General features: G+C 46.3%; 1 protein-coding gene across 2 annotated transcripts; it reads right to left on the bottom strand.

Annotated features, from left to right (window-relative positions):
- Positions 1-1294: 1294 nt before the first annotated feature.
- On the bottom strand, positions 1295-9048 carry LOC114485435 (BSD domain-containing protein 1-like). 2 transcript variants are annotated; one of them, XM_028486850.1, is made up of 5 exons: positions 9009-9048; positions 8683-8743; positions 3881-3997; positions 2624-2673; positions 1416-1504 (listed from the first exon to the last, which is right to left on the bottom strand). In XM_028486850.1, exons 1-5 carry the CDS (start codon positions 9017-9019, stop codon positions 1471-1473), a joined length of 273 nt encoding a protein of 90 aa, XP_028342651.1. In that variant the 5' UTR covers positions 9020-9048; the 3' UTR covers positions 1416-1470. The 2 variants fall into 2 exon arrangements, with proteins under 2 accessions (XP_028342645.1, XP_028342651.1); XM_028486844.1 differs by lacking the exon at positions 2624-2673 and having other exon boundaries at positions 1295-1504.
- Positions 9049-11498: the final 2450 nt, after the last annotated feature.

Below are 11498 nucleotides of genomic sequence, written 5' to 3'. Positions count from 1 at the left end.
CAGAAAAAAGAACAGAAATTCTGGGGTGATGGGGATAGAAAGCAACCCCTCTCTGACAATCAACCACAACCCAGCTTCTCCCCTGTTGGCTACCATACCCACAGGGCACCTGGCAATTAACACTGTGGGCTATGGAGTGGAGCACTGGGCTACGAGTCCAAAACTGGGGCTCCTAGAAGAATGGTCTGTCACCCAGTATTCCACCCCTGCAAACTAAGAAAATAAAGGGTAAGGAGGCTATAAAATTATATGTATAAAATGGTTTTGAATTATGTGAGATATGAAAAATGTTAGTGCAAATATATTAATAAAGTCCAAAATTTATTGGCAAATTTTGAAATATTTAACTCCCTCAAATTAAAACAATTCATCAAGAATTTCTTAATTTCATAGCCAGTCTGCCAAATGAACTGCAATCTGTGTTCCCATTAGGGCCACAGGAGTGGCAAACTTTAGTTGGTAAACGGAAAGCCCCTCCTTCCTTCCTCATTATTGCAGGAAGCATGGGCTGGCTGTATCACAACTTCAGCAAGCGATTTTGGTGATTCACTGTTATAATTTAAAATCCTGTAATTAAAAAATTTTCACAATCCACTTAAATGTGTACTAAGTGGTGGTGCTAATACTAGTGCTGAAAAACCATGTTTGGAATTGAAATTCAATGTGGTAAAATGCTATGAAGAAGGCCAAACTGCTGTGACACCACACCATGAATCTGGGAGAAAATGCTCCACAAAATATGAGAAGTAATGGTGAGAAGATAAAATGCAATAGAAATATACTACCATTCTTGTTGATTTAATTGCTTTGAAGATATCCTCCCCCTGTACATTTATTCCTATTGGAAATTAGTCTTAAATAACACATATGTGGAGATCATGCCCGTAAAGATGCTGTTCAGAGCATTCCTTATTATGGATGAAAGTTGAAAGGAATCCAAATGTGCAGCACTAAGGAAATGACTGAATAAATTATGCTATATACACTTGCAAGAATTTAAAGACGTTGAAAATGATGGTGATTAGGAAAGATGCTAATAGTTCATTGCAAATTTTTTTTAAGTGGGTTACAAAATTGCATGTATAAAGTGCCTTTTCTATTAAAAAGAAAAACCCCAAACTATCTTTACCAGTGTTTTGCAAGCAAAAAGAAATGGAAGGTTATACACCAATGAAGAATCAGTGGTTCTCTTTGAGTGATGGGATTATGGGTTTAGAAACAATTATCTTCTTGCTTATTCTCCAATTTAATTATATACATGTATTTATTTTTTATGAACATGTACTGCTTTGTGAGCTCAGGTTGGAAGCTAGAGCCCAGTGCCGCTAGTGAATACCTTGGTGCCATCATAGGGCTCAGCCGTGCCAGAGGGTGTGCCCATCAAGGTGATGACATCGCAGTCGATGGTTTTGTCTGGTGAGGGTGCAAAGGTGTCGGAGATCACCCCTAGGAAGTCAGAGAGCCCTTTCTTCATTTTTTCCGTTGCTCCCGAGGAGCCTTCAGTCTGCAGAGAGAAGCCAACAGAGGAAGCAAGTAGCCCAGGAGCAGGCTGCAAACTGGGGTACAGGGTATTGGAGGTATGAAGCATCAGGGGTCAAAGTGTACTGTGTGTGGGGACCAGGGAAATGCTCACGACCTTTCACCCCATCTCTGGGGCTGGAGAAGGAGAGAGGGGCAGCCAGAGTCCCCAGCCCCCAGATGGGGGTGCGGAACAGGGCCACAGTAGGCCTGTGTAGGTCAGAGCAGAGCTCCTTGACTGGCTGTTTCAACAAAATTTCAAGGTCGACTAGGCTGATCACAAATTGACAGGGGAGGATCCATGCCATAGACATTCAGTGGGGAAGAGGACTTATGGGTAGAGTGATGGAAACGGTACTAGCTTTGGGGTCAGTCTTGGATCTGAATCCCAGCTCTACTACTTTTTGGTTATGAGACCTAAACCCTCTCAGAGTCTGTTTCCTTATCTGTAAAATGCAAATAAATATACTTCCTTCAGGGGGTTACTGTGGAGATTAAAAGAGATAAGGTGTGTACAATGCCCAGCACATGGCAAACATTTAATAACTAGCAGTACTGTAATATTACAATCTCATCATCATCATTGCTCAGGAAGTATTTTGTATGAAAGGTTGAGGACATATGGGTAGGATGAGAACAGACAGCCTTGTCTAGAGGCAAACCTGGGACCAACTGAGGGCCAATGTATGGACCTCCTAGAAGAGGCAAGTTGGGCACCAATCTTGAGCCACACTGGTCAGAATGCCCTTGAGCAAGAAGGGATGGGATGGGACTTCCCTGGTGGCGCAGTGGTTAAGAATCTGCCTGCCAATGCAGGGGACAGTGGTTCGAGCCCTGGTCCGGGAAGATCCCACATGCTGCAGAGCAACTAAGCCCATGAACCACAGCTACTGAGCCCGCGTGCCACAACTACTGAAGCCCGCATGCCTAGAGCCCGTGCTCTGCAACAAGAGAAGCCACTGCAATGAGAAGCCCGTGCACTGCAATGAAGAGTAGCCCCCACTCGCTGCAACTAGAGAAGCCCACATGCAGCAACGAAGACCCAATGCAGCCATAAATAAATACATACATACATACATACATACATACATACATACATACATACATAAGTAAGAAGGGATGGGAGGCTGAGAGACAGGACCAGGCTCTGCAAACCTTGTAGAAAAGTGTCACATTTACTCCTGATTAGGCTGCCCAGGTATTTTAAACCTAGAGACTATCAATAGTGCCTGGCACATGTTGGCACAGGTATATAATCATATTTGTTGAATGAGAAAAGGAGTAAATACATGAAAGAAACAAGTGGCATCTCTGCTACTGGCTGGACTTGCAGCAGTTCAGCTCGATTACTACTTGTCATTCATGCTCATCAGTAGCTGTGGTTAGCAGGCAGACAGTATTTTACAAGATTCAACAAAAGAAGCTTGGCTATAAAAACTCCATAACATGTTTTTCATAACATGGCCTCTAATTACAAGGCAACTGATTTAGCTGATGATCAAATAAACTGAAATCTGTTCCAATATAAAGGAGAAACTGTAATACAAAACCAGTATACTATACTTCATTGGAAATTTGAGGTTTGCAGAGATATCTTTGACCATATACAATTTTCAAGTTCCATGCTGACTTTAGAATCTAACTCCTATCTCACAAGAGAATTCCACTATACATCTCTGATTGATAAAACCAGGGCCAGTAAGAATATAAGTTTGCAAAACCTTTCTCGAGGGCAGTTTTACAGTAGATATTAAAAGGTCTAAAACAACTATATTCACCCTATATCCTTTCCAATACCTTATTAGGAAAAAAACATTAAGGGGAAAGATTAAGCAATCAGCATGTTCACTGCAACTCTGTTTACAATACTGGAAAAAACAAACAGGAAACTAGGAACTGGTCAAATCCACATAACAGAATACCATGCCATTTATGATGCTGTAGAACGAGGTTTGCAATGATTAAGTCAAAAACTAGGTTATGAAACATGGTGTTCATTTGATCCCAGTTTTGAAAAAGAAAGTATACATAAGGGATATACTCCTCAAATATTAACAGTAGTTAATCTCTGGGAGAGGGACTTATGGGTATCTCTAGGTCTTTCTTTTTCTTTTATTTATCTGTATTTTCTAAATTGTCTACAATGAATGACTTTGCTGATCTGCTAAAACAATACAGAAGTGGGAAAGCTTATTATTACTTAATATATGTAGCTTGTTTGCTTGACCGACATAATTTTCAAAATGGGAGCCTATGGGAAAAAATAATCACTTAATGGTAGAAAGGTTGGGAGCTCCCACCAGGGTCTCAGGCAGGTCAGGCTATGGGGAAAAGTCACTTGGAGGGTGTAGGTGGTACTCACAGCCAGCTTCTCCTTGACCACGCTGGCAGTGGCTGCAATGGTGCAGGCTGTGTCGTGCTGCACCACCTGGGTGAACTCTGTCAGGTCCCGCTTCATGAACTCCAAGGCTTCGGAGGACTAAGGGAAGACAGAGAGGGATGACAGAGCCAACTGGTGCCACCACTCTTTGTTCCTATTCCCTGTGCTTTAGTATCAGACAGAAACATGGGAAACTCAGTGACATGGGAAGCCTGGGCTCAGAAACAATGCTTACTTGTCCCAATTCCATGACCTGGGATTACCCAAAAGCAGAGAGCACAGAGGAACTTCCTGCTGCTCTGAGAACGGGGGCTGAGCTCAGCCCAGACACTTACAAGCTATGTGGCCAGGAGGAACTCTCATCTAGCCCTCGGTTTTCTCCTGGGAAATGAGGGAGGTGGAAGAGATCAGTAGTTCTCATGAGCAGAATGGGGAAGGGGGCACATGCAGTCTGAAAACAAAACAGACTTTGATGCATCACTTAGCTATGCTGTAAGTCATGACCTTTGTTTCCAATTTCAAACACGAAGAGAAGGTATGTGTGTGTTTTTTTTAATCAAAGGAAAGTGTTTTCTATTTTTACTTTTTTTGTCACAGGGAAATTCAGTTGAAACATGAGACAGTAGATGAAATTATTTGTGTGAAAGGTTTTATAAATATGTTGTACTGGTAACAGCAATATTTTAGAAAGCTTTTATGAGCAATTTTTGACAACACCAGTGAAAAAGGTGTGTGAATTTTTACATTCAACAAAGGGGGTGTGAAAAGAAATACTGGATTGGATTCTCTCCTAGGCCGCCCTAGTTCCACCATTCCCCAAGGTTCTGTTCATCCATAGAGCTCCTTTGGGCAGAATTGATACTTGCTTGTCGGACCGGTCTGATAGTCCACGTTCCTGGACTATCACTGTGCTCACCCCTTCAAGCCCTTTCATTTTACACAGGGATAATCACCTGCATTTTAAAAGCATGCTTTTGAATGTTCTGGTGATTTTTTCTTTGCAGAAGAGCCTGCCTAGTTTTCATCATCCTGGGAAGGCTCTGAATGGGACAGTCTCATCTATCAGCCAGAGGGTTCTCTGCGAGTGGGAATGCCTCCATTTCAGATTCGGGACTCCTTAATTGTAGTGGAAGAGTCATTTATTAATTCTCTCTCCATCCACACCGCCACCACCTTAGTCCAGGCCAACCTGCTCTTTCATCCAGACTCCTTTCCCAGGTTGCATCAGATACCTCTATTACCTTCCCCTCGTGACACCAATGGGAGCTTTGTAAGTCAGAGCAGACCACGATGCCCCTGCTTTACATTCTTCAGTGATTACACGGTATCCTACGGCAAGTAAAAAATCTTTACCTTCACTTACAAGGCCCATATAATCTAACCTCTGGCAGACTCTCATCCCCTCCCACGATGCCCCTCACTGAGCTCCAGCTGGCCTTCCTCAAGTTTCCCAAATGTTCTACCATCTTCCCTAACTCAGGGTATCTGAACACATCATTCCCTCTCCTTGACACATAGTTCTAACTCTTCAAAACAAGCGAACAAACACAATGAATGAACCCTCTCACCTGGCTATGTTTACATGTCACTTCCTTCAGATGTAGGTTGGCTCCCCTGCTCATGGGCACCTGCACGTTCTCTTCTTTAACATTTACTGTCCTTTAGATTTATGATTACCTGTTCATGTCTATCCTGGATAAACTGTGAGCTCTGTGAACATAGAGCATTTGTTTTTTGTTCACTGATGCTCTCCCAGTGTCTGACATAGAGCCTGGCATAAAGTAGGCACTCAAAAAATGTGTGCTTGTTAGACTGGTATGTACTAGAGCAATTTTAATTATATAACCATTTACATGATTATGTGATGAATGGTTGTCTCCCTCACTAGACTGTGAGCTCTGAGGGGACCAATATGAACAGACATGGTGCCAGACCTCCAGGTCACAGGCTACTGGGGAAAATGCTCAAGTAACAGTGCTGATGTGCAAGGGCAGAGCAGTGACCGGTGTATTGTGGGGAGGTTGGAAAGACTTGTTGACAGGCCTGGACTGAGCCTTAAAGAATGAGCAGGAGTCACTAACGAAGCCTGGGCGTGGTGGGGCCTGGGGTTTACTGAAGCCTACAAGCACTTCAGTCCTAATGAAAATAAAGGGTAACGCAGAAGTGGTGAGGGATAAAGCTTGAGAGGGCAACCTTGGAGGGTCTGGTCAGCCCTGTTGGTGACGGGGAACCACCAAAGTCTGAAGCAGGTGGGACATGATGAGACTGGCGTTTTTGACAGGTCACTCCAGAGACTGGCATGGACTATAGGTTCAAGAGTTACAAGATCAGAAATGGAGGAAGACCAGTCAGGAAGCTGTTGCAATAGCCCAGGAAAGGAAATAGAAGAAAATGAACAAGGACAGTGCTCGTCAGGATGAGAAGATGGTACTGGTTCAAGAAATACTAGGCAAAAAAGGTGGATTTGGTGATTAAATAGATGTTTTGACTCAGGACAAGAAAGAGTCGGGAAGAGCTACTGGCAACTAAACTAGGTGACTGGGTGGTTGCAGCGCTGCCAGCTGAGAAAGAAAATGCTGAAGGAGGAGCGGGTTTATAGAGGATGGTGACAATGATTTTGGTATGTAGTATCTGCAGTAACTGTGGGATATCTGGGACACCCGGCCAGCCGGAGCTCTTCTCAAATACTAAATCTCACAGAAAAGGATTAGGAGTCTCCCTAAAATGAAAGAGTTTGTTGAGTGAACAGAGCAATGTGTGAGGATAAGGTTCCTCAAACACCACCTTTAAGGGGCAGGCAGAGGAAGAGGAATTCGTGAAACAGGAAAGGAAAGCCTGGAGAAGTATGTGGAGAACTGAGAGAGAATCATGCCACAAAAGCCAAGGGAGTAGAGTTTCAGGAAAGAGAGAGTGATCACTAGTGTCTAATGCAGCAGAAAGGTCCAGAAAGATAAGACCTGAAAAACACCACTGGATTTGGCAAGTGGTAAGTGAAGCTAAGTGTTTATATAGATAAGTCTATGTGTAGTGGCTTCAGGGGTGGGGAGGGAGTTAAGAGAGATCATGTTGTTGACTTCAAATTTTAAAAAGTAGGAGGTAAGCTTGTCTCCTGGAAGTAAAAGAGGAAGTGGTTGGACAGGGGACTTGAGGAACAGTTAGGTTTGGGGAAAGTTTCTGAAGGCAAGGGGAGAAGCAAATATGAGACGGAAAAAAGTTGCTGGGGCAGGGGTGGAGGGTGAGGGGCCCCAGCCCAGAGAGTTTGGGGAATCTGCGGTGGGCCAAAGAGCATCGTGACTTTCCCTACTAGTGTCCGTGGGCAAAAGCAAACACACACACACACCCACAGGAATGAAGGGGCAGAGGGAGGCAGATCACAGCACCAAGCGCTGTATTTTCTGGGGCAATATATGCTATGGGGTGCAAGAGAATTGGGGGTGCTGGGAATTGAGTGGTCCAGACAGAGCCAACATAGGGAGGGAAGGAAGCAAGGCCAGGAAAGCACTGAAAGACCAAGAACAAAATGGAAGGAAAAATGGACTGCAGGTAGTTGAGATTTCCCCGTGGCTCTCAGTACTTAATAATAAAAATAAGTACTTATTTAGTACTTACTGTATGCTAGATATTGTTCTTAGTGCTTTACATATATTATCATTTAATCCTCACAACAATCCTAGCAGGTAGGTATTATTAGTATTCCCACTTTACAGATGAGGAACTGAGGCTTTGAGAGGTTAAATATCTTGCCTAGGTTCATATAAGAGTAGGAAATTTAAGTTTTCTCTTTCCAAACGGGGAACTGTCAAAGGCAGAAACAACACCCATTCCCCTTGCTTCAAATGAGAGAACAAAGATGGAAGGCTAATCAACTACCTATTTTTCGTGAGTTATCGTAAGACCAACGTTAAGGGTAACACACAGGAGGCCCTCACACAACATTTGCTAAATGAACATCAGACTCTCCTTCCAGTAGACTGCTCAACAAAAAGCAAGCTCCTTTGGGGTCTCTTCTATTAAACTTCAGTTTGAAATTTTGAGTCTTCATCAACAACATAAACAGCTCAGGTCATTCTCAGATTTTGCTGGGCTGTAGTGATGCTACACGACAAATGTTCCCAGAGTAGAGGATTGATTTAACTGAAGCCAGAAGCCTCTTGGAGTCTGCCCTGAAGCAGGACTCACTCCAGCTGCTTGAGCTAAACAGTAATTAACTTTTTCCAGAATTCAGTTGGGTTGGTTTTGACAAACTAGCATGGACTGAAACAGCAACACACAATGGCATTGCCCACCGGCAGAGCCAAGCCTCACTCGTCCCACAGGGATTGCTGCTTCCCCACTAGACTGTGAGTTTTGGGAGGTCCAGGATTGCATCTGCTTGGCTAACGTCGGTATCCTCTGGACCACAGAGTCAGACAGTGCTGGCTGTGGCATATACTCTATCTAACATTTGAATGACTAGAGGAGAAAGTTTCTATCGCTAGAATCCTTTTTCTTCACGGCCGAGATCAAATGTTCTCTCTTCTACGAATTTGTGAATTTCCCAAGCGGAAATAAACCGCTCCTTCCCACGGATTCCTACCACAGGGTCGCTGCAGCCTTTAAGACCGTATTTATTTCACTGTAGCTAGAGTCACACTGGTTTGAGTTGAGGTCTGTCTTCCCGTAGGGCCCAAGTCGGCATCATCCCTGAGGCCCGGCGCCCACACGGGTCCGGCGGGACGGCTCGGATCAGGCTGCAGTGAGGCGACGCGGGGCCCTGCCGGAGGAAGGGCGCCGGCCCGGCTTACCTTCTCCTTGACTGCCTGGTAGCTCTGCTGCAGCCAGCTCCGCCACCATCCCACGTCCTCCCTGTGGAAGACAGACACATCTGGCGGCCCCCCAGCGCGACTCTCGCCCGCGCAAGGATCGGGTCTCAGTTCCCTCCTCAGATGTGGCCCGCGGGCCGAGACTTCGCAGGCCACTTCCCTACCCCCTCATGCTGAGACTCCACCCCGCCCTTTCAGCTCCGTCCAGGCCCGCGCTAGCCTCCTGTTCCCCGCGGGGACCCTGGCCCAGCACCCCAACCCTGGGAGAATTCAGGGCCCAACGCCAGAGAACTGGATGACTGGCTCACCCTTCCGCCATCTTGCCCGCATGACATCACCACTATTTACTGACCTTTGACTTCCGACACGGCACCGCCCCCTCAAGCACCGCCCCCGAGCGCGCGGCCCAATCCTCGCGCCGACACCGCCTCAGCCCAATCTCCACCCCGCTCCCTCATTAGGCTCCGCCTCCTGAAGCTAGGTCCAGTCTCGGTCCAGAGTTCGGACTTAATACTCGGCTCCTGAACGCTCGGTCCAATCCTCACCCAGTACTGTCCTCAGGCCCCACCCCAAGTGTTAGCCCCACCCCCACCAACTTCGAACCTCTCTCGGTGTCCCCTGACGTCCGATATGGTGGCCGTTTTGGGTCAATATCAGCCCTGCGACTGGGGGCTCGGATATCTGGGAGTAGAAGGGAGGAAGGGAGCGAGCCAGCCTTTAGCTCGAATGTCTGCGTCCCTGAGCGCAGGGCTAGGACCGCCTCCCTTTATGAAACCCGCCACGTAGCAGCTGCCTGGGGTCTCTTCGGGCTAATTCATCAAGCGCAGTCTGCGGAGCTCTGGGCCGGGGTTTTGGAGGTGTGTGGAGGAAAATTCAGAGGTGACTTCGATGCAGCCTCTGGGGGGACTCTCAGGAAATGGGGGAGACACATTTCGTTACCTCAGCTCTTGGCGACCCAACTCAAAACACCGTGAGCTGGATGTGGTCTGGAGGAATCCTGAGACAGTCTGGAGGAGGGAGATTGAGTGTGTGTGTGTGTGTGTGTGTGTGTGTGTGTGTGTGTGTGTGTGTGTGTGTGTGTGTGTGTGTGTGTGTGAGAGAGAGAGAGAGAGAGAGAGAGAGGCAGAGAGAGAGGCAGAGATTTTCCAGAGGAGGCCTCCCCTGCTCTTACTGCCTCATCTGCTACCTGCCTGCATCTGCGCCCTCATACTTTGGCCTAGATCCCACTGTCTCTCTCTCTTTTTAAAATTTTTATTGGAGCACAGTTGATTTACAATGTTATGTTAGTTTCTGCTGTACAGCAAAGTGACTCAGTTATACATACATACATATCCAGTCTTTTTTAGATTCTTTTTCCATATAGGTCATTACAGGGTATTGAGAAGCGTTTCTTGTGCTCTACAGTAGGTTCTTATTAGTTATCTATCATCCCTTGTCTATGGATGTAGCTTTAGTAATTCTCCCCCCCGGCCATTTTGTTTTCCCTCTTTCGAGGATTCTTTTTTTTTTTTTTTTTTAATAAATTTATTTATTTTTGGGTGCGTTGGGTCTTCGTTGCTGCACGCGGGCTTTCTCGAGTTGCGGTGAGCGGGGGCTACTCTTCATTGCGGTGCTCAGCTTTCTCACTGCGGTGGCTTCTCTTGTTGCGGAGCGTGGGCTCTAGGTGCGTGGGCTTCAGTAGTTGTGGCTCGTGGGCTCTAGAGCGCGGGCTCGGTAGTTGTGGCTCACAGGCTTAGTTGCTCCGCGGCATGTGGGATCTTCCCGGACCAGGGCTCGAACCCATGTCCCCTGTATTGGCAGGCGGATCCTTAACCACTGCGTCACCAGGGAAGCCCACAGGATTATTTCTGTCATCATGCATACTGTTATTTCTCGTATCTTAATAGCAAGCAAACAAAAACTAACCCTCTCTTAATCTGTCACTATTTCCCTACGCCCCTTTACAGCAAAACTCCTGAAAGAATTCCCTATACTCACTGTCTCCATTCTCTCTTGACCTCACTTCACTGAGGTTTTTGCCTCCCCACGGTCCTTTGAATCACTTTTGGTAGGGTTCCAAGAGCAATGGCCAATTTGCAATTCTTTTTTTTTTTCTTTCTGGCTGCAGTGCCCAGCTTGTGGGGATCTTAGTTCCCCAAGCAGGGATTGAACTCAGGCCCTCGGCAGTGAGAACTTGGAGCCTTAACCACTGGACCGCTAGGGAATTCCCTGCAGTTCTTATCTTACGTGAACAATCAGTATCTTATTTAACACAATTGATCACTTTCCTTCTCCTTCACACATTTTCTTCACATGGCTTCCAGGACATCTTGCTCTTCTGACTTTCCTCCTACCTCACTGGCACCTCCTCAGTGTTCTTTGATGTTTTCTTTCTTTTTTTTTAAATAAATTTATTTTTTATTTTATTTATTTTTGGCTGCATTGGGTCTTCGTTGCTCCGCACGGGCTTTCTCTAGTTGCGGCGAGCAGGGGCTCCTCTTCATTGCGGTGCACGGGCTTCTCATTGCGGTGGCTTCTCTTGTTGCGGAGCATGGGCTCTAGGCACACGGGCTTCAGTAGTTGCGGCTCACGGGCTCTAGAGCGCAGGCTCAGTAGTTGTGGCGCCCGGGCTTAGTTGCTCCGCGGCATGTGGGATCTTCCTGGACCAGGGCTCGAACCTGTGTCCCCTGCATTGGCAGGAGGGTTCTTAACCCCTGTGCCACCAGGGAAGCCCCTGCTGTTTTGTTTTCACACCCACTTCTTGTTGCTAGAATGTCCTAGGGCTCAGCCCTTGACCCTCTCCTTTTCGATGTCTGTAA

The sequence above is a fragment of the Physeter macrocephalus genome, chromosome 3 (genome assembly GCF_002837175.3).
Source record: "Physeter macrocephalus isolate SW-GA chromosome 3, ASM283717v5, whole genome shotgun sequence".
NCBI lineage: Eukaryota > Metazoa > Chordata > Mammalia > Artiodactyla > Physeteridae > Physeter > Physeter macrocephalus.
Note: the sequence above shows the minus strand (reverse complement) of the source record. Positions and strands in the feature narration are given on the sequence as shown.

Coding starts and splice junctions, on each gene's coding strand:
- LOC114485435 (XM_028486844.1), bottom strand. Junction 3,998..8,682: donor ACCAGGCAGTCAAGGAGAAG/GTAAGCCGGGCC, acceptor GTCTTCCCTTAG/TCCTCCGAAGCCTTGGAGTT. Junction 1,505..3,880: donor TGGTCAAGGAGAAGCTGGCT/GTGAGTACCACC, acceptor TTCTCTCTGCAG/ACTGAAGGCTCCTCGGGAGC.